At 37.4% G+C, this 24,118-nt stretch overlaps 4 protein-coding genes across 8 annotated transcripts in view; 1 reads left to right on the top strand and 3 right to left on the bottom strand.

Moving 5' to 3' along the window:
- Positions 1 to 24,118, top strand: part of LOC114526875 (adhesive plaque matrix protein 2-like) — a 45,608-nt gene that overhangs the window by 18,099 nt on the left and 3,391 nt on the right. For all 4 annotated transcript variants that reach the window (XM_028548407.1, XM_028548410.1, XM_028548406.1 and 1 more), the window contains exons 11-12: positions 21,513 to 21,620; positions 22,265 to 22,375. In XM_028548407.1, the coding sequence (XP_028404208.1) occupies positions 21,513 to 21,620; positions 22,265 to 22,375 (219 nt within the window). The remainder of the gene's footprint in view (positions 1 to 21,512; positions 21,621 to 22,264; positions 22,376 to 24,118) is intronic.
- Positions 4 to 4,211, bottom strand: LOC114526883. Its single transcript, XM_028548419.1, has 6 exons — positions 4,065 to 4,211; positions 1,441 to 1,677; positions 948 to 1,268; positions 813 to 875; positions 664 to 726; positions 4 to 505 (listed from the first exon to the last, which is right to left on the bottom strand). The coding sequence occupies exons 1-6, from the start codon at positions 4,182 to 4,184 to the stop codon at positions 329 to 331; spliced, it is 981 nt and encodes a 326-aa protein (XP_028404220.1). The 5' UTR covers positions 4,185 to 4,211; the 3' UTR covers positions 4 to 328.
- LOC114526881 (golgin subfamily A member 6-like protein 22) lies at positions 7,013 to 13,371 on the bottom strand. The gene is made up of 12 exons (XM_028548416.1): positions 11,989 to 13,371; positions 10,919 to 11,185; positions 10,269 to 10,367; positions 10,023 to 10,169; positions 9,373 to 9,612; positions 8,551 to 8,619; positions 8,278 to 8,316; positions 7,953 to 8,018; positions 7,725 to 7,871; positions 7,528 to 7,566; positions 7,361 to 7,429; positions 7,013 to 7,259 (listed from the first exon to the last, which is right to left on the bottom strand). The coding sequence occupies exons 1-12, from the start codon at positions 12,196 to 12,198 to the stop codon at positions 7,134 to 7,136; spliced, it is 1,518 nt and encodes a 505-aa protein (XP_028404217.1). The 5' UTR covers positions 12,199 to 13,371; the 3' UTR covers positions 7,013 to 7,133.
- LOC114526882 (interaptin-like) lies at positions 14,455 to 21,264 on the bottom strand. Of its 2 annotated transcripts, none has more exons than XM_028548418.1 (9): positions 19,767 to 21,264; positions 19,012 to 19,131; positions 18,516 to 18,665; positions 18,160 to 18,315; positions 17,427 to 17,516; positions 17,193 to 17,339; positions 16,958 to 16,996; positions 14,850 to 14,918; positions 14,455 to 14,748 (listed from the first exon to the last, which is right to left on the bottom strand). In XM_028548418.1, exons 1-9 carry the CDS (start codon positions 20,118 to 20,120, stop codon positions 14,623 to 14,625), a joined length of 1,251 nt encoding a protein of 416 aa, XP_028404219.1. In that variant the 5' UTR covers positions 20,121 to 21,264; the 3' UTR covers positions 14,455 to 14,622. The 2 variants fall into 2 exon arrangements, with proteins under 2 accessions (XP_028404219.1, XP_028404218.1); XM_028548417.1 differs by lacking the exons at positions 14,455 to 14,748; positions 14,850 to 14,918 and adding exons at positions 16,180 to 16,685; positions 16,778 to 16,849 and having other exon boundaries at positions 19,767 to 21,259.

Raw genomic sequence — 24,118 nt, 5'->3', positions numbered from 1 at the left:
AAATTCATTTTTATTCCTAAATTCTAAATTATCATTCTAAATTCTACTATCATAGTTTGAAGTTATCTTTCTTTCCAAACAGTATTTTTTAAATTCTAATTGAAATTAGTTAGACTGCGCCCAATCACCTTTTGAAAACGACATGGTGGGCTAATCCTTCCCTAAACATGATTTATTCAGGTGTACCTCGTATTAATATAGCCCACTCGTGGGCAGGAAATCTTCGATTACGAAGTACATTTTAACGTTGTGCGTTTTACGTCAGCCAGTGGCGTTTCAAAAAGTAAAAATGTCGTAGTCCAACTGATCCATGCAGTATTGTTTTTAATCAACCATTCATGGAGGCTCTACATTCCTGTAAATGCTTTTCAATCAAATTGATTGGATAGCTTTTCGGGCAGTAGAGGCACTCAATAAGGTCTGACGATGACACCGATTGATTATCCTCTTGACTGACGTCACCTCCACCGTCTGCCACGATCATTGGCAGTTGTCTGTGTCGATCCTGTGACAGAACCAAGTACACGGTTAGCGTAAAGTAATTTGCGTCAGAATCCATGCAGGCTGTTATTTTACCATCTCGCAATCAGAGATAAAAACACAAACACATACTTAGAAGACATAGAACTGCAAAAAAAGTTGTATAGATTTTTCTCAACTCACATTGGGAGCGTTCGACCGAAATCTTGGAAGAGTGAAGTCGCGATAAACTCTGTTGGTCCTATCCTAAACAAATGTGAATATATCAGCTCACTAAATGCCTAATAATACACAATAACGTTTGTCTTAAAGGCGCAAAATCTCAAACTTACGTGAGCACAGTTTCTGGATGAACCCGGCCCACTATTGGCATCCTGAGAACTCCGGCTCGTATTCTAAAAAAAGAAAACTGTGTTGTCTTCTTTGTTGTTAAACATCCACTTATTATGTGATTAACAAAAACTTACTGAATCCTGCATCAGGGCGATCATTGCATCCTTTTCCGCAATATCTGAGCGCAAACTCTCGATCGTCCGTTGCAATGACGAGATCTGTTCCGCAGATTTTTGCAGCTCCAAGTTAATTGCTTTGCATTTATTTTGGTAATATGCCAGTTTTCGTTGGAATTCGTTGCGCATGGATTCAGTGTCGGCATTCGCTTGCACCAGCTCGTTTACCACAGCTGAAACTTGCCTCGATACCGTCCCGGTCTTTCTTAGAAGTTGTTTCTCTCTCTCCTTGACTCTAATAAAGCTGGCGGAAGGGGATTGATCATCACTGAGTTGTTCCTAAATCCCAAAAGATGTGTTAAGTTTTAAATGAACCATGAAATGCCCGCCTTAGAGTGGTTGAACGAGACGCAGGGCAAAACTTCCGGGGCCTATAAGTGCCGATAACCTTAGACACTTGTTGGGGCTTTTATGACTAACGTACCCTTTGATTATATTAAATACGACTCACGTTCGTTTGATCAAGGTCTGGTACTTGATGGTTTGTGGTTCTTTGTATATCGTTAAGTTCTCTGTTGATTGCCAACAACCTTTCAGCGAAATCCTGAACTTCAATATTCTGCTCCCGAAGGTTGTCATTTGTCACGGCATAGTCCTCTAATTTCTCTCTCAACTCTCTGATCTGCCGGTCGCGTTGCGAAACGTCACATCGTAAGGTTGCAACTAATTCATTTAGTTGTCGGTTTTCCTATGTGAAAAGATTGAGACATCAGGATTCAATAAGATTTGAACTGGTTTGTGTTTTGACGTCATAGCCTAGTAGATTAACTGCATTAATTCCTGCGAGCGAAGCGACTAGCTCTGTCTATATTCTTGACATTGCACTTCGATTTCTGCGATTTTTGTTTGTCAGGATGATTTTTGAGCCCACGTACCATAGTACTGCGGTTTCATCCTATGCGAATGCGCAATGCTTCATATTAGCACGTACGTGCACGTTGCTTGCGTCAGCGGCTAAAAACACGTTTAGTCGAAAGGGAGAGAATTCTTTCGTGTCAGCACAATTACGACATAATATTGTATACGTTTATCATAATATAAACAAGATCAAGTTTTTTGATACGCCATATCGCCATTACTATCGTGAAGACTGCCCAAGAGGCAAGAGATGACTGGGGTCTAAGGGGCTATTTACATGAGCCCGGTTACCCGAGATTCAACGAAGCGTGAGAGGACTTTGAGGTATTGAAATAAGTCTTTTTGACACCAAACAAGCACATGCTATTGTTGTGGTGATTATACGACTGCCAGGATCGTGTTATCTGCTCATTTTAATACCTCAAAATCATCTCACGCTTCGTTGAATCTCGGGTAACCGGGCTCATGTAAACAGCCCCTTAAAGGCTCTACGTGTATTCATTCGCAGCATTTCACTTACAATTTGTAATTCCAGAATAATAGTTACGTATGCAAGTTTCAACGTCGTCTCATATCAGTCACATGATGAGTATTGCATAAATTTGGTATTTTATCTCAATCTCTCAGAACTAAATAGATTCCTTTTCGAAATCCAAAGATTAATCTCTTCGATATCGAAATCAGTTTGCTGCGGCTGTTTCATTCCAGGAGCTGTTTCATCTCGTGTCTCGCATTGCTTCAAATTTCGACCACATGCAATTACGGCGATAAATAGGTCTAAGGTCTTTCACCTTTTCACTCAAAAATATAATATATAGAGAGTAGCAGATCCTGAGAAGCCAGAATTTAGCGATATATCGTTATATTCAGCAGCGATGTAAGAGCAAAGGCCGTGCATTGTTGATGTATGCTGTCAAAAACCAAATTCAGCTTTGCTGTGCATGTTTCACGTTTGCCGTATTGAATTTAATGCTGTGGGTGTATGCCCAATAATATATGCCATTGTGGACATTAACATGTCTAGCAATATAATATATACTAAATAAACAACTTATATATCATGTAGCTTTTAGCACGATTATCATAGCAACAGGCACCGTGATGCCAATCACTGCATGACTTCCACCAAGTTCCAGACGAAATTTCCTGTTTGTACATCGTGATTGAAAACTTTGAACAGACATTTTCTGTTGATTTAATATCTTAAGGGTTTATGTTGCTATTTAGCATGTTACGGCAAATACACGAGGGGCCGCTGAAGCAAATCTATGGTGCGGTGATTGGCGTGCGTTTATCGATAATATATATATATATATTAATATATATATATATATATGTAGATGCTGATACTAGAATACTAACATATTGAGGCAGTGCAGGAATGGAATTAAATGGAAATGACTGGAATGGAAAAATACGATGAATTTATAAATATTTCAATTAATGTTGACCATTTTTTTACTTTAAACAATATATTACTTAAAACATCATCTCGTATGTTCTTTAAAGTTTTGCATTCATGGTGCTGCTATACTTCAAAATATAATTCAAATAGATTTAAAACTATTGATAATATCAGACTCGATTATTCAGTTCTGCTTAGGTCAGAAGTTAAAGCTATATTTATTTACTCTTTCGTTGAACTATCTTTATTATTATTTTTTGGGACAATTAATCTCCACTGAGAAAGTCTTAATCAGTAAATCTCAGGCTCAATCAATAAATTGTACTGCGGAATTCCAGTAATGAAAAGTGACCTAGCACAAGCAGCATTTTCTCCTTACTTTTATCCACAAAGTAAAATTTTAACAATAGCGCAACTTTCCTATATATAAACTAAAGACCAAAAATTTACAAAGCAATCGATCTAACGATCATAACTGAACTCCCTTATCTTGAATATACCCTATAGCTCCATGAATATACTCTATAATACCCTAGCTCATGGACCTATCTGAAGAACCTGTGAGCGGATATACACTCAAACTACTTCTTCTTAGGTAAAAAGCCCGGGATACGAGGTTGCTGTGCCTTGCTTGATTAATATTTTGGCGCTCAAGATGTCTTGTTTATTCCGAATTTGTTTTTGCTTTTACTTTTTTTAAATTGTCGGCTGGTCGTGGTTTTCGGATATGCACTGATCACGGCTGCCGTGGAATTGTTCAAAATTTCAAATGCGCCGGAAACCGATTGCGGAATGTTGTCTTCCTAACATACCTCCTTTAGTTGTGCACACACTCCTCTAATTTCATCCAACACTTCTTGTGGCATTTTCTCGTTTGTGCTTTCTACTAATTCCACAGCCTGGTAATGTTGATTATTTTGGTCGTTGTCCATCAATCGATTTGCGTTTACGCGATTTTCAAAAAGTTCTCGAGCATATGAACTACATGCGCGCTGAGAAGCACACAAATCTCGACTGAAATAATCCAAGGTAGTAACAGCACTTAAAAGAGTTGCCAATCGGAAATTGCATTAACCAATCATTCGCAAGTATTAGGAATGCAAAGGAAGTCGTTAAAATTGAACAGACTTTTGGGAATGGGAATGGGTCGCCTATATTCAACAAACATTTCTAGAACGTTCTAGAACATTGCGGAACTCCACAAGATATAAATAAATTCTTTGGAATGTTGCCAAAGTTTTCGTCCGATATATGTCTTTGTTGTGATGAAGAGTATCATGTTTCGTTTTAAAAATTTGAACTGTTGTTCATAATACATTGCAAATCGCATGAAATAGCGCAAAAGTTAACATTAATAGGGAGTTTACGATCTTCGACGCGGTTAGCTCGACATCGCTAGTCAATTATTTTGTTTCAAATATGCTATAGGGAATTGATTGTGCTGCAAGGGCTCTGAAATAATCATACAAACGTTTTAATTGTGCAAATAACCTCCAATATCTATCTGATATTGCAGTTTTATTTAAGCTATCACGTTGCCGCTGCTCTCATGTCATCGAGAGGCCGTGAAAATGCCAATGAAAATGCTTATTTGAAGGCGTCGTAAGAATGACAACGCTGTCATGGGACCACAAATTATGCATAGCTATTATCTCGAGTGTGGAGTTTCTATGTTTTGCAAGCGCGTCGTCGAGCTGGCCGCGTCGTGAATCGTAAACTCCCTAATTCCTGCGAGCGAAGCGACCAGCCCTGTCTACATTCTTGACGTGCACTTCGATTTCAGCGATTTTTGTTTGTCAGGATGATTTTTTGAGCACGTATTATAGTACTGCGGTTATTAGCACTTATATGTACACTTTGAGTCGTTAGGGAGAGAATTCTCTCATCAGCACAATCACGATATAATATTGTATACGTTTATCATAATATAAACAAGATCCAGTTTTTTGACACACAATATTGACATTACTATTACTGAAGGCTACCCAACAGATGACTGGGGGAAGATAAAGGCTCTACGTGTGTTCACTCGCAGCATTTCACTTACAATTTGTAATTCTAGAATAATAGTTACGTATGCATAAGATTTTCAAGTTTCAACGTCGTCTCACATGATGCACTCGTATTGCATAAATTTGATATTTTATCTCAATCTCTCAGAACTAAATTGATTCCTTTTCGAAATCCAAAGATTAATCCCTTCAATATCGAAATCAGTTTGCTGCGGCTGCTTTATTCCAGGAACTGTTTCATCTCGCGTCTCGCATTGCTTCAAATTTCGACCACAATTACGGCGATAAATAGGTCTAAGGTCTTTCACCTTTTCACTCAAAAATATAATATATAGAGTAGCGGTACAGTGTAGCACATCCTGAGAAGCCAGAATTTAGCAATGTTTAGACACAAAAACGTCGTTAGATCCAAAGGCAGCTATGCCAAACCACAGTTATTAACTGTGGTCAAACCACAGTTATTAACTGTGGTCATATATATATATATATACAATATTATAGGGATAGAAATTATTTAAGGCCCGTAACACCAGTTTGCGTGCAGACGCGTATATATTCACGAATTATATATAGGGAAACGCTATCTTAGAGTGTGCAAAAAGTTCTTTGACATGCATGTAAAGTGTACTTGCATGCAGCGTCGAGAGATACTGAACGCGCAAAGGTGGTGAGAGCACTTAAGAGTTATATTTGGAAAGTGTTTAATTTATATTGACCAATCATTCGCAAGTATGGATGAGGCATACTGAGGAAGTCGATAAAAATTGAACAGACTTCTGGGAATGGGGTTTTCCCTCCCGGCCCGTTCATAAATAATTGGCCAACTCATTTATTATTCATAATATATTGCAAATGAAATAGGCAAATAGCGCAAACGTGGAATTGTATGATCCCCTACGACTCACATTCGTTTGATCAAGGTCTGCTACTTGATGGTTTGTATTACTTTATATGCCATTAAGTTCTCTGTTGATTTTGCTCCAGAAGGTTGGCATTTGTCATGGCGTAGTCCTCTAATTTCTCTTCCAACTGCCGGTCGCGTTGCAAAATATCCTCCTTTAGAATTTAGACAGAGTAAACAAACAGCATGTGCATGTCCTTGCGGTTGCTTTTAAACCTTTCCTTTTGTACTTTATGATTTGAACTCACCCGTGCATGAGTGCCGATAAACGCATGCCTTCCGCCGAAGCCACTTCTGGCTAATATCCAAGCGAAAACTATTAACTAGATTGAAATGCCACCTTTCACGCGTAAAACATGCATGCATGTACGTTTCCGCCCTTCTATTGCCCTTCCTTGAGTATATGCTAAATGCTTGAAAAGCATTCACTCAACATTGATTTGTAAGAGAAAGCTGAAAGGGGAGAATTTTAAAATTAGTCCTGCCAATGCTGATTGTCATCAATGTTTCACCAGGATTGTTGGTTTCTTGTCAAAGAAATTTTAAAACAACATTTTGATCAAATGACGTGGTTTACAAAAAAAGTGCAGCTGAACTTTGTTCTTGAGGATATATCATCTTTCCAAAGTTATATATTCTCAAAGAGAACAATGAAAACTTAATTCACAAGGAATTTAAAAACCTTTTGTGAAGCACAACAGGGCAAGGTTAATTCTTAATGTTAACGTGACCTTTCCATCATGCAATCTTATCAGGTGACATCAAATGAAATTATATACGCCCCTGCTTTGGAAGAAGAACCGTCAGATTAGGAATCATAACTGAATTTATTAATGAATTATGAAAATTACAAATTATTAAGGATATTTACAAATCATTATTGTAAGGACAGAGTATGAGATGATTTTGTTGGATTAAATGTTCTCCTTGGGACACTGGCCTTACACTGCCCTTATCATAAGCCTAGATTAGTCGTCCATGTAGAGACTATCCTCCATACAATCTTGTACGTGACCTTCAAACAAATGGTAAGGGTAACTTCTTGAACAATACGAGCATTTAATCATCAGAGTTTGTGGTGATTGTCTTCGATCCTATGAAAGATACGTTACATTAACATCTGTTTCCTAACTTTCCTGAGAAATACGAGGTCCTAAATCTATATCTATATCAATCTAAAATGTTTTTGACTTACTCGAAAGAAACTTTGAGGCACACTTGAACCAACCGGTTGACCAAATGGAAAGCCAATGTTCGGTTTACTCTGCACAATAAGAAAAGAAAATGGAATATCTAAACATTTTGACCAAATACAACTCATTCGTTGCAAACAAATCTTTGCTAAATTCAGGATATTCCAACCTTGTTTTTCTCATTTAAAAGTTTTTTCATTCCTTCAATCTAAACATGATAAGATTAATATATTAATAAAACAGGAAGTCAAGAAGTCAGTCAATTTAATAAACAAGTATGGTATGATATAATGTATGCTGTAGGTTCTCCTGAAAGGTAAATAAATTCCAGCCGATATAAAAAGCCGCGAATTAGGTATTCCTTACTTCACTTTTAAAATGTCGTACAGTCGCCATGTGTGATTGATTTTCACGTCTGAGACGTTCGCTTTCTTGGTTTGATTCATTCAATTGTCTCTGGATCTTTTCCTTCTCTTCGTGCTCATTCTTAAAATCAGCCTCGCACGTCTTTAGCTAAAAGAAAATTTAGGCATTGCATTTTTGTTTCATTTTAAAAAGCTTAAGGCAAATAAAGAAATATTCTCATAAACGTACACGGTCTTTCATTGCGGCCATCGTGTCTTCTTTTGCAGAAACCTGTGCGCAGAATTCATCGATTGTCTAATATAAAAATGGAGTATGAATTAAGGCACAACCGTGGTTTCAAGGAAGCTTGCGATGAAAATCTACTTTTAAGTGATGTAAATTAGTGAAGAGTCAAATATAATTGTGAGAAACGTCCATGGACTGTATAATGAAAACAAAAGTTTAATAGTTGTTAAATTTTCATCTCTCAAAAGAAGAATTGCGCCGCGCAACAGGGTCTTTAATCATTCCATTCGGGTTATTCCTCTGCCATATTAAACAAAGGAATTCCTACCTCGTTTCTTTCGTCTAACATTTCGTTCATCCTCCTTATCTAAAATTAGTATGAATACTTATTTATATGTGCGCGTACTTCAACCTACAAAACAGATTGAAATGACATCGTGGATTGTACGATTTGTGCTCTGCATAGCTTGTATAAAAAGTGAAAATATCCTGTATTTAAAAAAAATGCGAATATGATGGACTTTTTCATGCAAATTTTTGGCATTTTTAAAAACGGACTGGGTTAAGTATTATTTTTAACTTCACTTTCAATGTGACAAACCGTTTCTATGTTTCTTTGTTTTTCGCGTCTGAGGCGTTCACATTCTTGGTTTAATTGAGTTGATCGTTCCTGAAAAATAAATACTCTTTTTTTTTTTACGTTTAATCCTTGGAATTGCTAGACGTAAGATACTATAAGATATTCTCATGATTCTGTAGGGACAGAATTCCGTAGAGACGTCTCCTATCTGCGTTCAATTAATTGCGGAAAACCGTAATTCAGACAGTTGTCAAAATATTGGCGATAGTATTCTAAAGCTTCCCGTGCAGCTATTTATTCTTTGTGTCGTCTAAGGAGGAAGAATAGGCGGCTAATATAACACTCATTGTCACGCGCACCGGCTGAAGTTCAAGATGAGCGGTTATATATTATATACATACGCATGCATGCATGCGCTCACGCACGTTCAATTCCGCCCACGCAACGTTCGATTCTCTGGTCAAGCGAACCGTAAGAGGTCATGTCAATTACAACTACACGCGCGTTGAATAACACATCCTATGATAGACGAGGCTGACACAGTCTATAGTCGTGTTTCTCTTGAGCATTGCTCTAATTATTCGGGCTATAATGATACCTCTATAATGATATCCCTACAGTTTCCCAACGAACTGTATGTACAACAAATTAAAACCTATATAACACTAGCGGTTGTTTTCATGTCACGTCCGCGTTGTAGATTTGGTGCGACTTATATTAAACTCGTTAATATGGCGTGATTCATTCTTCTTTCAAACTTCATGACTGTTCGATTTAGGCGAATGTCGGATAAAAACGCAGTAAAAATTATGTAAAATTGAAGTTCATCTAAACACGACTTACATTTCCTTGATCAAGTTCGGGTAAAGGATTTCCCGGTTGGTGGGTCTCAGAGGCACGAAAGAGCTTTTGGCGTGAATCCAGCAACTTTTTACAAAAAATGCTGCTCTCCTTGTTCTTCATCAGGAGATTGTGAATTATTCTTGAAAGATCGGCCAATATTGCTTCTAACGCTTTGACACGATTTTCATGCTCCAAAATTTCATTCTGCTGAGCTGTAACCCTTTCATTAAGGTCTTTTTTCTACATAAGGAAAATGATTTGATGTAAACAAAACAATTGGTAAATTTGATAGACACGGTACTGAAAGCTTTTCGATCGAAATTTACCGCACATAAAGCTAATAAAATATAATTCTGTGGAAGCATAATGCTCATTATTACCAGTTAAAAAGAATGGAAAAAAACAGGCAAGCAAAAAAAATACGGTCAATTTGATAGGAAGATCAGACGGTGCACACAAAATAGATTTCAAATTCCTTACATCTTCAACTACTTCCCAATCATGCTGCCTTTTGCAAGCTTTCTTACGAGTACATTTTGTTTATTCCCAAATTATCATTATTTTGACTGCGAAACTCAACTTGGATGTACTGATAGCATTATCTGTTATACATGCAGTAATACTGATAGTATTGATAGGATATTCCTTACTTCACTTTCAAACCGGTGTATTTCATCCAAGTGTGATTGATTCTCACGTGTCAGACGTTCACACTCTTGGTTTGATTCGTGCAGTTGTTTCTTGATCTTTTCCTTTTCTTCGTTTTCACTCTTGAAATTTGCTTCGTAGTTCTTCAACTAAAAGGAGAAAATTGAGTCAAGTTTGAAACCATTTGGCACAAGAACGTATATAGCCTGATACAGAAATTTTGTGTTTTGTAATTAAAGCAAACTTACGGCGTTTTTTAACTTGACAATCTCACTGCCTTGCTCAGCAACTTGTGTTTGCAAAGCTTGAACTTCCTGCTCATTCGAAATCTGTTCTTCAACAACAGCCTGTAATCAAATCATCGCTAATTATTGCGCTGGAGCACGATAGCTATATATTTATGTATAATGGCTCTGTATATAGTCTGTCCAGCACCAAGGAATGCTTATATTTCATTCAGGACAACGGATGCTTTTACACCGTGCAAGTAAAGTAGTACGTGCGTATCATATTTTTTCCAAATATAGCAATTAATTCTGGCAGCTTATCTTGGAGGAGCTGAAAAGCATTGAAGCGTAAATGAAGAGCCCTAGGTTTAATAAATTTCATTACTTTTGTCTAGCTCGACGCTTATCTATAGTAAGAAGTTAGACCTGCATGACTTACAACTAGGAATCTATTTCAGTATATACCATACTGTCTATTGTCATACAAGCATAAGCCAGTCTGACGGTTTATTCCAGCTATGCTAATATTTCGCAGATTATTAACTGCGAAAACAATCGACTTATAAGGAAATTCATAGTTATAAAAACTAAAAGTTTGAACAGCCGGAATAAATCGGACAATCTACGCCACTGGCACTGATGTCAGAAAATTTTACTCGAACACAACTTACATTCTCAACTGTTTGGCCACCAGAAGCATCTTGACGTTCTGTAGGCTGGTAATTTTCATGTTCCAAACGATCTCTGAGATTCTTGTTTTCTTCCAATATATTTTTGTCAATTTTAATGTTGGAACTCTGCAGCCTCATCTCGTTAACCTTCAAAGCCAGCTCATTTTCACTGCTGGCCAAGACTGCTTCCAGCTCTCTGATATGGTTATCACATTGCGTGATCTCTTCTTGAAGTTTTTTAACTTTATCATAGAGCTCGTGATTTTTCTGTAGAACAATACATGTTACATTATCAACGGATGCATGTATTAGTATGACAATCCCTATTGGCTTTAATTTAAGAGAACGGGAATTATGGGAACGGGATTTTCCCTCTGGAAGTGTATCAGTATGTAGAACGAAGAAAGTTAATGTGGATAATTATAGTATGGCAAATATGACACGTGTATCCTCTCCAAAAATATCTATTCGACATAAAATATTAAAGAAATCAAACAACCTCTCAACGTTAGTAAATAAATACTTGATTTAGGGTCAACGTATATATATTGCATGTGGTTAGTTATATTGTGACATTGTATGGCGTACATTATTTAAAATGTTATTGTTTAGAAACACCATTTGATTGTTTTAAAATATAAACGTTTGTATTTTTACAGCTTTATATGGAAGCCGTTTACTAATAAAAACTTAGTGTGCGTTTATATAGACAGGCAAGGCTGACCGCTCGAAAGTGTAATATCTCGCTCCAGCGAGATCACAGGGGTGCCCTCGGGTGCCGAATCAATATTTATAATTTTTGATGTTTCTCAGCGTTTCTTTTTATAGTTTTGAACACTACATGATTAAAAACTAACAAACGGTGGCAACGTACTTAAATATATATGCTGATACTATTGTGGTATGAAAAATTATGAACTTTAAACGCAAAGCCAATAAAGGCGTTGTAAATGATCTTTATCCCGGTGTCACAGCGGATTTGGACCCCGGGTTGAAATGCTCTCATATAAACATAGGACAAGTTTATCCCGTTTATTCACTATAAATTATAAACTAAATGATATACTTACAACGTCCTCTGACTCGATATTATCTCTGGTAATCGCATCGAAATCTTTTGCCAAAATCCCAAGATTAACAAAATATCTTTCCATCTTCTCTTCGATGCGTGATACAGTTTCTCTCAGTCTGGCAGTTATTGGCTTTAGCTCGCATAGATTAGCAATTAATTGTTCAAGATTGTCCCTACTGAATTCACCCATGTTCTTATCGTCAGACATGGCACGTAAGTAATGACAGTAATCGAAGATCCTCTCTTATTATTGATCCTCTCTTATTGATATGAGTTTCATGAATTAATCGTGCACAAGAAAATCATGCAGTGACGTCATCGTTCCCATGGAAACGTTTTACAGACGTTTTACTGTCAATTCTACATGCATAAGAGAAATATAACATCGAAAAAACCCAAATACTTTAAAGGGTGCAACCAAAATCGTTTGCCGTTTTTCTGGAGGGTTTATTCAACTACAGATGAGTGTCGTCTTCAAACAGTCAATCAAGGCCTCTATAGTTGCGGTTTCACCGACTTGTAAGCGACAATTATCCGGAGACATGCATCGCATACAAACTAAACTGTGGATTAGATAAATATTCAAAACTCGCTAGACGTAGTCTCACGTACACACGCGCGCACTCCGATTTTCGTTCCTTGCGAACGTTTTATATGTCAAATATGGTCGAGGCGAACCATCAGCGCAGCTTTACTATAAAACCATAGTCGCGTGAAAGTTCCTGTTGTAGCTATTGTCATGGCTTCTCTGAAAATGTCATGCTGTCATTGCTTTAGGACAGACGAAATTTATGTATGTTTGCTAATTTGAAAACAATAAGGAAGCCGAACGAATATAATATGACTGGCCTGCTTATAACCTGTCGTAACAGGTTTTAAACATCTCGAAGAATCTTCGAGCACTTCCATGTCGTTGGTATTAAATTTCGGTTTACTAAGCCATTTGAAGGCTAAATTCCAAACAGTTTGTCCACTGAAAAAACGATTCTTCTTTCATCGCGTTTCAAAGCTCTCTCGTAACTATTTCCCATGGTCGTCGAACTCTGCGCTTTACTTTCCATTCACAGGCTTGGTTAAGTCCTTTCGATTTCTCAGTAAGCGTCAAAGGCGAGCCACGTTTTTATTCCATTTGTTTCCTCATTTGGTTTAATTTCGGACTTTCATGTATCATTGTTGATTGGTAATTATTCGTTAGGCATTCACCGTACTTTGCCGATCGTGTAATTTAGATCCTTTTTCCCTTCTTGTTTCCACACCGATTCCGTGGAAACGGATTGTTGTTGCGACTGCTTCAAAGACAAGAAAATCCTAACAATGTCCCTTAATGTGTGCATAAGTTAAAACCTGTTATAACCTGCATACCGGAAAAACACTTGGGTTTTTCCCAACTTCGAAAGACCTTTCTTATAACGACGTCAAACGTGGAAAGCCTGATGTTACACGAGATCTGATTGGCTTCGCAATACTAACGAGCCAATCAAACTTCGTGTAACATTAGACGCGTTTGACGTCACTATGAGAAAAGCCTATATTGATGAACTTTTTGCGGAAAGTGGAAGCGTCCAAAAGACAACTGATGCATGGATTTCTGGGAATGAGATTCCTTCTTCAGGAGAAACGTATCCAAAATTTCTAATTTATCCACCAGACCACCACGTAATGCTGACCACAAATGAGTCGATCAGTGCACCTCTTGAATATGCGCGTTTCGCTACCCGTGCTCAGTTATATTACTGTTCAGGATACCAGTTCAAAGGCCGAACTGAAAGTGGTACGGGTGCCCAGTTAAACCGAACGTTATATCAATAAATTGAGTGTAGTGTAAACGAGCTTTCAGTGCATGTTTAGGCTGCCAATACCAAGGCTGGGTACGAATGTGTAAAAATGCTGCGGTATACCCATTTTAGCAGTGCTCATAAATTGAGTGTGGTGTAAAGGGTTCCGATAAACACATGTGCCTTCCGCCGAAGCCACTTCTGGCTAATATCCAAGCGAAAACTATTAACTAGCTTGGTATGCCACTTTTCACGCGTAAAGCATGTACGTTTCCGCGTCTATTGCCCTTCCAAATGAACCTTGAGTATACATGTTAAATGCTTGTAAAGCATTGAAAAGCATTCACTCACATCACTCAACATTAGTCCTGCCTCTGCTGATTGTCATCAATCTTTCACCAGGATTGTAGGTTTCTTGTCAATGAAATTTTAAAACAACATATTGATCAAATGACGTGATTCACAAAAAAAAGTACAGATGAACTTTGTTCTTGGAGATATCATCTTTCGAAAGTTATATATTCTCAAAGAGAACAACGAAGACTTAATTCACAAGGAATTTAGAAACCTTTTGTGAAGGACAACAGGGCAAGGTTAATTCTTAATGTTAACATGTCCTTTCCTTCATGCAATCTTATCAGGTGACATCAAATGAAATTATACGACCCTGCTTTGGAAGAAGAACAAACGTCAGATTAGGAATCATAACTGAATTTATTAATGGATTATGAAAATGACAAATTATTCCTTAATAAATTTACAAATCATTATTGTAAGGACAGAGTATGTGATGATTTTGTTGGATTGAATGTTCTCCTTGGTCACTGGCCTTACACTGGCCTTATCATAAGCCTAGATTAGTCGTCCATGTAGAGACTATTCTCCGTACAATCTTGTACGTGACCTTCAAACAAATGGTAAGGGTAACTTCTTGAACAATACGGGCATTCAATCATCAGAGTTTCTGGTGATGGGTTTCGATCCTATGAAAGTTACGTTACATTAACATCTATTTCCTAACTTTCCTGAGAAATACGAGGTCCTAAATCTATGTCTATATCAATCCAAAATGTTTTTGACTTACTCGAAAGAAACTTTGAGGCACACTTGATCCAAGCAGTTGACCAAATGGGAAGCCAATGTTTGGATTACTCTGCACAATAAGAAAAGAAAATTGAATATCTAAACAATTACAATTTTTGACCAAATACAATTCATTCGTCAGTTTAATATACAAACAAAGCTTTGCTAGATTCAGGATATTCCTATACCTTGTTTTTCTCATTTAAAAGTTTGTTCATTGTTTTAATCTAAAAATGTTAAGAAAAATTATAGCTGGCTATCTACAGTATAAACGCAAGCACTTTACCATGCAAAAACAGATTAATAAAAGAGGAAGTCGTGTATAGTACGGTATTATCCAGTTACATAATGGTTTCCGTGTTTGGGATGGCTTGATCCAAACACGCGGGAATGTTGCGAGAGTTAAGAAAAGCGCACGAAACACGAGCCGAAGGCGAGTAAAATTCCCAAGTGTTTGGATCAGATCAATTCCCAAGTGTTTGGACCAAACACGGAAACCATTAAGTAATTGTTTTATAAAATAACAAACCATAATAAATTTGCTTTTAAATTCCCGCGAAATTTCCGTGTTTGGATGGCCTGATCAATCAGAACACGCGTTAAATGTTATTTTATAAAAATGTATGCTGCATGTATAGGTTCTCCTGCATCCATGAAAGGTAAATAAATTCCACCAATATAAAAAGCTGCGAATTAGGTATTCCTTACTTCACTTTCAAAACGTCGTACAGTCGCCATGTGTGATTGATTTTCACGTCTGAGACGTTCACTTTCTTTGTTTGATTCGTTCAGTCGTTTCTGAATCCTTTCCTTCTAAAAGAAAAATTTGGCATTGCATTTTTGTTTCATTTTAAAAAGCTTAAGGCACATAAAGAAATATTCTCATAAACGTACATGGTCTTCCATCGCGACTTCTTTTGCAGAAACTTGTACGCGGAGTTAATCGATTGTCTAATATGAATATTGAGCATTAACTAAGGCCCTGTTACACAACCGTGGTTACAAGGAAGCTTGCAAAAAAAACTATTTTAAAGAGATGTAAATTAGTGAAGAGTCTTTAAAATGTAATTGTGAGAAACGTCCATGGACTGTAATGAAAACAAAGGTTTATTAGTGCACATGATATGATGCGATGACTGTCATGCGATGACATGGCATGATATTGCAATAACGCGAAATCAAAAATTCACGTCGTCATCCTTTAAAATTGAGATTTAAGGGAAAAAAATCAAAGCCATAGGATGACAATGCCACAGAAACAGCACCGCGACTGTTGTATGTATTATTAATAAAAAAATGAAAGCTATAATTATACATATAATAATGCATCATCGCTTTTGCATTTATTTTTTTTTTTTTTGATGAATAAGTTAAACTACAAAATCTAGTGAATATAGGTAATGTAATACCAGGTGCTAGCCACGCAACCCTGTAATTGAAAAAAAACAAGCTAAATTATTCAATCGTGGTCCATAATGATGCTTGCTCTAATGGCATAAGGTGTTCATGAGCCCGTGTTGAGTTTTTGGCGGGTTCGTTTCGTTAGCGAATCACATAAAATTTTTTTTCATTTGAGAGAAGAAATTATTGGAAATTAGGGTTATATTTTTCGTGGTTTGCGGTTAAAGTTCATTCAATCGTCCATGTTCAGACTATCCTCCATACAATCTTGTACGTGACCTTCAATTAAATGGTAAGGGTAATTTCTCGAGCAGTACGGGCATTCAATCAGATTTGGTGATGACTTGGGTGGATTACTCGACGTATTTGTTTGTCGAGTGCCACCAGTCGACCCGTTCACTCCACCACCGCCGTCTTTTGGCGCTGGGTTTCGGTCCTATGAAAAAAAACACGAAACATCAACAACTATTTCCTCACTGTCCTGAGAAATGTCAGATAATAATCTACATCTATATCAATCTAACTCACGTGGAAGAAACTCCGGGAAGGTACACTTGATCCAAACGGTTGACGGAATGGAAGACCAATGTTGAAATTACTCTGCGCAATAAGAAAGGAAAATTGAGTATCTAAACATTTTCACCAAGTATCATTCATTCGTCTGCTTAATATACAAACAAAGCTTTGCTAGATTCAGGATATTCCTACCTTGTTTTTCTCATTTAAAAGTTTGTTCATTCTTTCAACCTAAAAATGATAAGAAATATTATGTTTATCTACAGTATAAACGCAAGTACTTCACCATGCAAAAAGAGGTTAATAAAACACTGAGGAAGTCGTGTAAAGTACGATATAAATGTATGCTGTATAGGTTCTCCTGCATGAAAGGTAAATAAATTCCAGTGTCTATATCAAAAGTGGCAAATGATTAGGTATTCCTTACTTCATTTTCAAGATTTCGTTTGGTTGCCATGTGTGATTGATTTTCAAGTCTCAGACGTTCGCTTTCTTGGTTTGATTCGTTCAGTTGTTTCTGGATCTTTTCCTTCTCCTTGTACTCATTCTTGAAATCATCAACGTACGCCTTCAACTGAACGAGAGATTAGGTATTCCAATTTTGTTTCGCTCTCAAAATTTTAGGCCACAAAGGAAGGACTGACTACTCTCAACAACTTACAGTGTCTATAAACATGGCTATCATGGCGTCTTTTTCAGCAACTTGTTGTGCTTGGAAATTTGAATTGTCTAATTCTAATTCTTGGATTGTCTAATAAGAAAATTGTTTATTCTCATGATTCTGTGTAGGGACATGCAGGGTTGCGTGGAGACGTCTCATATCCGCGTTCAATTAATAGCGGAAAACCGCAATTCAAACAGTTGTCAAAATATTTGCGATAGTATTGTAAAGCTTCCCGTGCAGCTATTTATTCTTTGTGTCGTCTAAGGAGGAAGTATATAGCCCTCAGTAATATAACACTCATTGTCACGCGCACTGGCTGAAGTCAGATGACCGGTGTATATGCATGCATGCGCTCGCGCACGTTCTCTGGTCAAGCTAAACGTGAGAGGTCTTGTCTTGACAACTATATGCGCCAATAGTCGTGTGTCTCTTGAGTATTGCCCTAATTATTCGATTATTATTAAATTAAAACTGGGTTGCTATAACACTATAGCGGCTGTTTTCATGTCACGTCCGCGTTGTAGATTTGGTGCGACTTATATTAAACTCGAATATATGGCGTGATTCATTCTTCTTTCAAACACCTGCAATAATCGTCTAAGTCATGTTAAACACCCAAGTTTCATTTCGCAGGTATTACAAACTTCATGACTGTGCGATTTTGGGCGAATGTCAGGTAAAAACATAGTAAAAATTATGTAAAATTGAAGTTCATCTGAACACAACTTACATCTCCTTGGTCAAGTTCTGGTAAAGGATTTCCCGGTTGGTGGGTCTCAAGGGCACGAAAGAGCTTTTGGAGTGAATTCAGCAACTTTTTACAAAAAATGTTGTTCTCCTTCTTCTCCATCAGGAGATTGTGAATTACTCTTGCAAGATCTTTTTTCTACATAAGGAAATCATGCGGTGGGAAAAAATTAGAATTGAAATTAAAATTTAAAATTAAAATTAAAATTAAAAGAGAAATGTGGAAAATTCTCGCCATCTATTTTTTCTCGTCATCTCATCAAACAAAAGCTTGGATGTACTCAACCTATCTGCTATGCAGTAATACTGATAAAGATGTACTCATCGCTTATTCCTTACTTCACTTTCAAGCCGGTGTATTTCATCCATGTGTGATTGATTCTCACGTCTCAGACGTTCACACTCTTCTTGGTTTGATTCGCTCAGTTGTTTCTGGATCTTTTCCTTTTCTTCGTTTTCACTCTTCAAATCTGCTTCGCACTTCTTCAACTAAAAAAGAAAAGTATAAATATTGATTTTTTGTGTCAAAATAATTTGAATTTTTCTGTTTCATGAACAACAGCCTGTAATCAAATCACAACAAAGACTATGTCATTGCATGTAACCATTTCCTGGCTGTCGTGGGCGCTAGAGACACGACAGACATACACATGATATCATATTCCCCCTAATGATTCGCCAGTGTAATTTAATAAAGTGCAGTTAATGCACTGATTTATCTAAGGAATTCAATGTGACAGCATTCTGGCCTTTAGGTGAATGTCAGGAAGGACATGCATTTCAGTGAAATTATCAGTGCTAAAAATTTATTACATGCGCATGCATTTACACTAACCTTCGAAACCAGCTCATTTTCTCTGCTGGCTGATGTTTCTTTGACCTCATTGACATGGTGGCCACTTTGCACGATTTGCTCGAAGAGTTTTATAACCATTTCACAGAGTTTTCGAATTGTCTAGCGAAAACATACATTTATATATACATACATCAAGATTTCACTTAAAAGTGACCGTTCGCAGGTATACATTTGTATAATATTCATGTTTCTTCACATTTACGAGTTTTTATATGGTAAATCTCGTCAAACTATGTGACTGTTCAAAATCGGAGTCGCACGTAAAATCATACGCTTCCTTGTTCAGCGGTGTATGCGGAAAAGGGATTTCCCCTTCTGCGCAGTTCTGCGTACGCGTGTGAAAATTGACTAAAACCTAAAGTTCGCTAAAACCTAAATTATCTTCCGTATTTATCTATTTTTGATAAAATATAGGAGAAATTAAATCCAATTTATCCTCATAGTGACAAAGACAGCGTTAAAATTCATTTTATCAGCGACTAGAGATACATTAAAGAAGTGATGTATTCACTATTGGTACATTTTTTTCACGCTATAATTGTGCCAAAATATCGTACTATTTCACGTATTTGAAAGATAAATAATCTTGTAATCTTAGTTCTATACCTAGATTAGATTTATTTTGCTATGAATAAATTTTGCTATATATTATTAGAAGCTATTATAAAATGTTGCAAATATTATTGACGAACTATAGTATAGTCTATATTCAGTATATTGTGTTTCGTACTTACAATGCCAATGTTCGGATGTGTAAGTTCTGATCCCTCCTCTGTATTTTCTTCGGTAACCGCATCGGAAGCGTTTCTTGAAACCCCAGAATTAACGCTATCGATATTCAAAGCCGTTTGAGGGCCAATACCAAGGACGAACTCATTGATCAAAGCGGCAATATTCTCACCGGCTTCTTTGAGACGTTCATTTGTCATGGGTCGAGATCGAAGTTTATTCAGCTCGTTGAAAACCCTTCTGAAGAGGTCTTCTATTCTTTTCAGTATTTCATCTTTTGTGTTGATTTCGTTTTGTTGATTGGCAATGATTTGTTTAAGATCATTTGCGGTTAGTGTATCTAGATATTGCTCAGACATCTTGACAATGACCAGTTAGTTATGAACTGAAAGTCTGCGTGTTCGTCCATATGTATATATGGACATGCCACGCCATCAAGTCGTCTCTTTAACAACTTTCATGACCTCATGTTAAATCTCCATATTATTTTATGCAAATATTGGATATGCCTATGGAAACACGATACCAAACATTTCATCTCATGAATGGTTAGAGGTAATAAACGGGCAAAAAATCGAGTATATGTTCTTTTGAAACTTCCAAAATATACGGCAGGTATCAGATAAGCCAGGCATAGAGAAACTGTTCTTGGACTCAAAATGAAAAGTCCTAATCTCCCATACACACGCACACTCGAAAACCTGACCGGATGAAAACCTGTCAAACAGGTTTGAGCACGTGATTGGTAATTGGAAACTTCTTGAGTTCTCGAACGCCTTTGTGTGTTATGTCATGTATTCGTTTTGAATTCTATACGACGCAACAGAATATCGATCATGATGATTAATAATTTGAAAAGCTTTGAACGCCAAATCCAAGACTCTTTCTCGTGATCCTCATTATGTTGTGTGGTACTTATTTTATTCGACTTATTCTATCTATTTCCCATTGTCTTTCAACCGCGTCGTTTCTCCTCCCAGCATCACACTTATTCTCTCAAGTCTTTCGTCCTCTTGGTGTTTCATTTCTAACTTGCATAGCTCTGTTGAATCGCAATTATTTTTTTGATATCAATCGTGTGAATTCGATGTCGTTGCGGCCAAAACATCGACAGCTGAAGCAAGATTAAACTGATTCATGCCTACTTAGCGTTATAAAAGGAAAGTTTATTCAAATTACTAACACGTTTAACTTGTTCTGTACCGGAAAAACGCCGAGTAAAAAGTTCCCCACTTGCCACTGCGCTCTAAGGCAAACTGGATGACAAGTCATAGGCATAGGTGTAGGTACGCTTGCTTTCTGGGGAATAGCATATCTGCATGGGGATGAAATTTCTTGAAATAGGATTTTTTTCTTACGCGAAACATGTTTCAAAATACAAAACTTGCTCATTTCTGCTAGATGGTCTATAGCAGCCCTTTTCGCGAACGTCTTCGTTAGATCTGGAATTATATTTGCTGTTTCGGCTGTCGAGGGTATTTCTAACTTCTAAGGCTGTTTTCACTATAGAAAAAATAAAAAAGTCTGATCATCCATACGCAGTCATACAAACACGCTCATGTATCTGTACCGAGCTACAGGCTATCAGCAATATTTCTCACATATCCGATTATTATATTGTAGTTAGCTCAATTTCCGCTGGGGGTTCTCGTGATTACCATATATGACAATGTGGATAATACAATCTCATCTTACTGGTGCAATCGTAATTCGATGACAAACTCAGTTAACCAGCAATGTATTTTTCTTAGAAAATGTTTGTCATCCCAATCCCTGTAAGAACTCTGGAAAATGTGTTGAGGCGGGTGAAAGTTTTGACTGTGACTGTCCTTCTGGTTACACTGGGCCTCTCTGTCAAGGTTAGTGGTAACATAACACGGTTGAGGAAAGATCTAGAAGTTATTACATCTATGAGACTATGACTATATATGCTATGTTTTTACCGAAACAATAGACAATATAAAGTTCGAAGGTATGCGACGTAATATTTACTGCAAAGCTTTCTGTAGGTTAACCATGGTCATGGTCAGTGCAATAACATAGGCTAAGTTTAACAGACCGAAAGCTTTACGGTATCAATTAGGCTGCTTTAGCCTTTAGACTGAGTGCCGTGTTGCCTGTCAGTTTTCGTGCATTGCGTAATGCGCCTAGGTTAAACACGGCGCTTCTAAATGAAATTGAACATGATACCTCTAGGGGTGGTGTGCAGTGTGCTCAGCATGTTTTACAAACCAATTTTGACTTTGAGGACCGGTGTTGGGCACACAGTCTGAGCACAGCCTTGCATTATTGTTCGCCATACAAACTTATCTATATTACCATGCAACCCTTGTTTTGGTTGAAAAGCTTTCATCTTTCATGCAACGCTTCTTGTGCCCGTCAGTTGACGAAAATCTCCCCTTTCAACACTCATCAGTACGAATCTTTGGACGATGACAAAGTAATAATGGTTCGAAAGATTAGATCTGCTTATATTGAAAGCCTATGGTGTTTGTTTGTTTAGTTCGTCAATTTTGTCTTCCTAATCCGTGCAAGAATGAAGGTGTATGCGTCCCGTCAACTCAGGCTTACTCGTGTTCCTGTAAGCGAGGATTTAAAGGCGACGATTGCTCAGGTAAAATCTAATGGTTTCCACAATTTCATAAATTGCTTGTTGACATGGCTGAATGACATAACTTGTTGACATGACTGAATCATCAGTGCATGCAATTCCCAGGGGCGGATCCAGAGCGAAAATTGACAGTATCATGGACACCTTGAGCACCGAAGGTGCGAACCGAGCGCCGAAGGCGCGAGACACCTAGGGGGGTCCAGGGGCATGCCCCCCCGGGAAAATTTGAGAAAAAGAACCTCAGAAACCGCAGTTTGCCGCAATCTGGGCGCCGAATGTTAATAAATAAACATCAAAATTACCAACCCTCCTCCTTTCGCATCCGGGCTTGGGACTTCTATCGATACTATGTCCAAAAACTATAAGGTTTTACTACGAGGGTAGGGCAAAACCATATCAGGGGAAAACCATATCAAATATCATTCATTTACGATCTATAGGTAAATTCATATTAAGTGTATATAAAGCCATTTGGCGCGATCCTATGATCCTATCTAACGACTAACTAAACACGCAAATTTTTGTTAAATGTAGTCCTGTAGTCCTGAAGACCTCTTGTGAGCAATTAAACTTGACTTCATTTAAATCCGAACAGTATGAATTAAATTAAAATATATTCAAGACAATTTTACACACAAAATTTCCATTCCAAACTTTTATAGTCATTTATATGAGTGATATATATTTAAGATGAAGACAGAAAGAATGTTTAGTATCGTTCATACCTGACAGGAACATGAAGCGCACATCTATTAAGTTGGCTGTTCGGAAATTGCAGCTTTGAGAACGCGCATACACGAACATTGACGCACTGGCGCTCTGACGATTGCCTCTTCTCGACCAGTAAATCCGTACACAACTGTTTCAGATCCGAATTTCCGAAAGTTCTCTTAAAACATCTTCTCTACAACTTGACTGGTCGAAAATATTAACTAAATTTCTTAGTACGTTTTTTGAATGAATGGCCATTGCCCACTAAGTTCAACTCACGTTTATAATAGGGCAATGCTGTTGTTAGCTATATCGAACAAACTTTCCGAGGCTTCACGATAATTTTATTTCTTGCGCAATCAAAACACAGCTAAGGTATCGAAGGGTATCCAACGTCACAGATACACGACCTATGATTGGCTAGATACCCTCAAAGGTATCCAAATGCCTTATTTAGTTACTATTTTTAGTAAAATTTGAACCGCGGACCGTATCAGTACACCGTGGACGCATAAAAAATATTTTCCCGATCAATTTCCGATTGAATTTAATCCCTCGGTTCGTGCTTTCGGAAAGTTCTCGGCTTTTTTCGGTAAATCTCCATTTAACGACGTAGAAACGTATTACGTTTATACGTTAAGAGCTGTAATTACTCGAATTTTCATTATTTTTTGTAAACAAAAATAGCATGCGATAAAATGGAATATTTTTGGAATATTTTATAGAAAATATTTTGCGGGAAAATCTGACCGTATCTAGAGCTACGCTCGATACCCTCTGGATCCGCCCCTGATTCCCCTAACACAACTGAGAAGTATCTGCTATAGACGCCTATCAACCAATTTTCCAGGGCGAGTTTTAACTTGGTCGTTGACATGTCTAGTATAACTCGGCTAAAGTGACTGTTCATTCCCTTTGTCATGTTCATGGAAACATGTGCACAGTGAATACAACGTTTTGTTGCATAGTCAGACAATTGTCCAAGAGCTGAAGAGCTCATTGAGATTGTTGAGCGTACACTGTTGAAGCATCATT

Source organism: Dendronephthya gigantea, unplaced genomic scaffold, assembly GCF_004324835.1.
Source record: "Dendronephthya gigantea isolate DGI-Jeju-01 unplaced genomic scaffold, DenGig_1.0 000042F, whole genome shotgun sequence".
Classification (NCBI taxonomy): domain Eukaryota; kingdom Metazoa; phylum Cnidaria; class Anthozoa; order Malacalcyonacea; family Nephtheidae; genus Dendronephthya; species Dendronephthya gigantea.
Note: the sequence above shows the minus strand (reverse complement) of the source record. Positions and strands in the feature narration are given on the sequence as shown.